This window comes from Opisthorchis viverrini (assembly GCF_000715545.1).
Source record: "Opisthorchis viverrini unplaced genomic scaffold opera_v5_104, whole genome shotgun sequence".
Lineage (NCBI taxonomy): Eukaryota > Metazoa > Platyhelminthes > Trematoda > Opisthorchiida > Opisthorchiidae > Opisthorchis > Opisthorchis viverrini.
In genome coordinates this window covers 173,047-177,212 of record NW_008751762.1, presented here as the reverse complement: position 1 = coordinate 177,212, position 4,166 = coordinate 173,047, and the positions used below count along the sequence as shown (strand labels likewise).

The 4,166-nt window shown below is 50.9% G+C and overlaps 1 protein-coding gene across 1 annotated transcript in view; it reads right to left on the bottom strand.

The window, feature by feature from the left end:
- Nucleotides 1-3,543, bottom strand: part of T265_13806 (hypothetical protein) — a gene marked incomplete at both ends in the record, with an annotated part of 72,761 nt that extends 69,218 nt beyond the window's left edge. The window contains one exon of the mRNA XM_009170618.1: nt 3,332-3,543. Within this exon, the coding sequence (XP_009168882.1) occupies nt 3,332-3,541 (210 nt within the window). The remainder of the gene's footprint in view (nt 1-3,331) is intronic.
- Between the last annotated feature and the right edge of the window lie 623 nt (nt 3,544-4,166).

Genomic DNA, 4,166 nt, shown 5'->3' with positions numbered 1-4,166 from the left:
AAGAGTTGACGAATGTCCTCCACCGTGAAGACCAAGTCGGTTAGAGGCTGTTCGTAGTTTCTCCTTGACAAGAGTGGATGTGACGAGGACGCTGGGGCTGAGCGCATTCACGCATAGTGTTCTCTGTAAACCTCAGATACCACTGTTGGGTCGTTTGTCGGTCCTCCGTTTCTGTCCCTCAAGGAGAACGCGGAGGGCTTGTTTCTGCGGTGAAGTCTCATGTTCTTGAAGAGTAAGTTTTTGTTTTTTCGAGCGAGGTCCAGAATGGTGGCTTGTTTTCGTATGTTCCATTGGCGGATTTCCGACTTACAGCGATTCCGCATTTTTCGAAATGCCAGCTCATCTTCTGTGTCCCCTGTGGTCAACTTTTTGAAAAAGAGTTGGGATCTTTTATCCAGAAGTCGCCGAATCCTTTTTGGCATCCTGCGGTTCATCCGAGTGGAGAAGCCTAGTGTACCAGGAAACATTGGTGAACAACCTGTCTAAGATTTTTCTTCATCCCCGATGCATTGCTGGCGCTACCACCGTATGTTACTGTCAGAACTGCCGTAATCGAACAACGCTCTCCAGCCGCAATCAAACAGGACGGTAACCCGATGAGTACACTCGCCAGTGGAGTAGGCTACTGGTGAGGATCTAAAGAGGGTTGTCCCCTGCAAGCTACTGCACACATATATTTCGACTCCCAGGACCCAATCTCACCTGGTTGCAGATGGCCAAAAACTATGAAAGGTGACGACACTTCGTTGAAACGAGCATCAGCTACAAACTGACCTTCTTGGGTAATGAGAACATAATCAAACTGGTAAAACCAGCATATCCTTGGTTGCGTTGGTGATCCGGAGAGCCGGACGAAAATGGGGAACGTTGAAACCTAGAATTTTACCTTTGAAAAGTTTTGCGGTGAGTGGAGAGATACCTTCGTTCGATGAGCAGTCAAGTCCGGATAGCAGGTTTTGGGGATATCAGTATCACCAAAAACGGCTTATTTTTCGAGGTATTACCAATTTATTTTTCAAAAAATTTGAATTTTTAAATTTCGCGCCTTACTCGCCACGTCGCACCTCTGTCCAAAAAGACCGCGCTCTTTTCCTATTGGCCAGTTATACTTTGTGTGCATTAACTGATTTATCGCTCCCTATGGTCGCTCGAAATATATATACATATAACGTTGATCTCACTTTAATTCGCTTTTGATTGAGGCAGCAAAAGCCCTCTTCTGACGGTCTGGTCTTCCCTGTCTGTGCTACGAGCGGTTGGGCTCGCGTCATAGCTGGGGAGTTGTGCGCTCGTTCTCAGGTCGCGTATAGCCGTTGATCGTACCCGATTCCGGTACGTATCATTTAGGCGACGAGTTGTTTCGTTCTACTTGTAATGGATCCTGCGAAATTGGAGGCCCTGCTCGAGCAACAGCTTAAGCTCATCGAGATGCTTACGCAGCTGAAGGGTCATGCTTGCCCGCTAGTAGTGCTACGTCCCAGCGGGCGCCCGGTTAGCAGGTAGACGCGACTGCGAATAGCCTAGCGGAATTCACCTACGACCCAGACGCTAACATTACGTTCGAGACATGGTTCTGCCGCTACGGGGACCTATTCCGAGTTGATCTCGCTGCACAGGATGATGCATGGAAAGTCCGGCTCTTGCTTCGTAAACTTGGCACGGCAGAGCCGGACAAGAACTGCAACCTGATCCTACCACAGAACCCACGTGGCAGGTCATTCGACGACACCGTACAGACGCTGATGGTTACTTTTGGGGAACGGTCTTCTCTGTTCAATACGCGGTACCGCTGTCTCAAGTAGGTTATGAACGAGTCACATGACTATTTGATACACGTTGGCATTTTTATTCGCGAATGCGAACGTTTCAATTTGAAGTCGCTCACAACTGACTATTTCAAATCCCTGATTTGCATATGCAGCCTCCAGTCTCCCAAGTTCGCAGAAATACGGACGCGCTTGCTCGACCGACTCGAGCAAGACCCCTCGCTGACGCTCAACGCCATTGCTGACGAATACCAACGGTTGACTAACCTACAGCATGACAACACTTTGGTCCAATCTGGGGGCCAAGGTGGTTCCGAAGTTCATGCGGTTCGCCAGGCCTCCAAGCCACCTGGCTCTCAAATCTCTGGCTCGTCCTTGTGTGGTTCGTCGCGCTCTGGCAATACCCAATCAAGTCAGCAGAATGTCCAGAAGAAGAAGCCGTCATCCCCGTTCTGGCACTGTGGGGCTTGGCACTCTGCCAGGCTGTGCCCTTACAAGCAGTATCGGTGCCGGCAATGCAAGACCGCGGGCCACAAAGACGGATACTGCAAGGCGCGCCCAACCAGCACATCCCACGGCGCCTCCGAGCAGCAACCACGCCCGCAGAACTCCAAGCAGGTGGGCTCCGCTTCGAGCCTGCTTGCAACATTTCAAGTCAGTGCCCCGACTCATCGGAAGTTCCTCACAGTCCTGGTCAATGGATGTCTGGTCCGACTGCAGTTGGACACTGCGTCGAACATCACGATCATATCGGATAAGCTCTGGAATACGCTTGGGCGACCATCTGTCCGACGCTCATCCAGAACCGCCATCAGTGCCTGTGGCGGTGAACTGCGGCTCTCTGGAGAACTGCAGTGCTGTGTCTCATTCAATGGAACGACATTCACTGGGTAATGTTGTGTGGCCGCTGCCGCACTGAAACTTCTTGGCCTTGATTGGTTCGACCGTCTTGGTTTGGCAGATGTCCCACTCAGTTCCATCTGCAACGCGGTCCGTTCTCACGTTCTTGCCCCAGATCAAGCCGGTGATATTATTCGGCACGTCGCCAAAGTTTTCGAACCTGGCCTTGGTTGCTGGCCACAAAAGCAACCCTCCAAATTCGACCAGACGCTATCCCAGTGTTTCGCCCCAAGAGACCAGTCCCATACGCCTCCTTGCCACAGGTTGATGCTGAACTTCAGCGTCTCGCGCAACAAATCGTCTTATCTCAAGTAACGTATTCCGAATGGGCAGCACCGATCGTCGTAGTGAAGAAGCCAGATGGCATTTGTGCCGATTTCTCAACCGGTCTGAATGCCGCGCTCCAGCAGCATCATTATCCACTACCAGCGACAGACGATCTATTCGCTGTTCTAGACGGTGGAAAGTTCTTTGCAGAAATCGACCTTGCGGAAGCGTACCTCCAAATTGAAGTCGCACAAGAATCACGCCCACTGTTGACAATCAACACACACTTTGGGCAATATCAGTAAAACCGTCTTCCATTTGGCATCAAAACTGCCCTTGCAATCTTTCAGCAGTTGATGAACACCATCCTCTCTGGCATTTCAGGTGTGGCCGCATACCTGGATGATTTGCTGATTGTCTCTGGCTCTACCGCTTAACTTCACACGTGAATTGACATGGTGCTTCAACGCATCCAGGAGAATCGTTTCCGCCTCCGTCCGGAGAAATGCCAATTCTTCTTGGCAACAGAGAATTATCTTGGGTTCATCTTCGACGCCTCGGAAGCCATCCTGACCCGGAGAATATCCGAGCTTTACAACAGATGCCACCTCTGGAAGACGCCCAATCGTTACGCTCTTTTCTGGGGCTAATCAGTTAATATTCGGCATTCCTGCCCGCGTTACACGATATCCGGCCTCCGCCTAATCGGTTGCTTGGAAAAGACGTCCACTGGTGTTGGTCAGAAGAATGTGAGGAAGGTTTCTGCAAGCTGAAAACGATGCTCAGTTCTGATATTCTGCTGACCCACTACGACCCGAAGCCACCGATTATTGTGGCAGCTGGCGCCTCCAATTGTGGAGTCGGTGCCGTCATCCTACACGTCTTCCCAGACGGATCAGAGAGAGCCATTATGCCCGCGTCGAATTTGCTAACTTCAGCAGAACAGCGATACGGCCAAATAGAGAAGGAAGCGTTGGCATTAGTGTTTGCAGTTCGGCGTTTCCACAAAATGCTGTATGGCTGCCGTTTCACTCTACTCACCGATCACAAACCACTGCTCTCCATCTTTGGTTCAAAGAAAGGTGTTCCGGCGCACTCTGCCAACCGCCTGCAAACATGGGCTCTGATTATGCTGGGGTATGACTTCGATATTCAATATCGGCGCACCACCGACTTCGGCCAGGCAGACGCATTATCTCGCCTAATTAGCAACCAGCCAACTCTTGAAGAAGA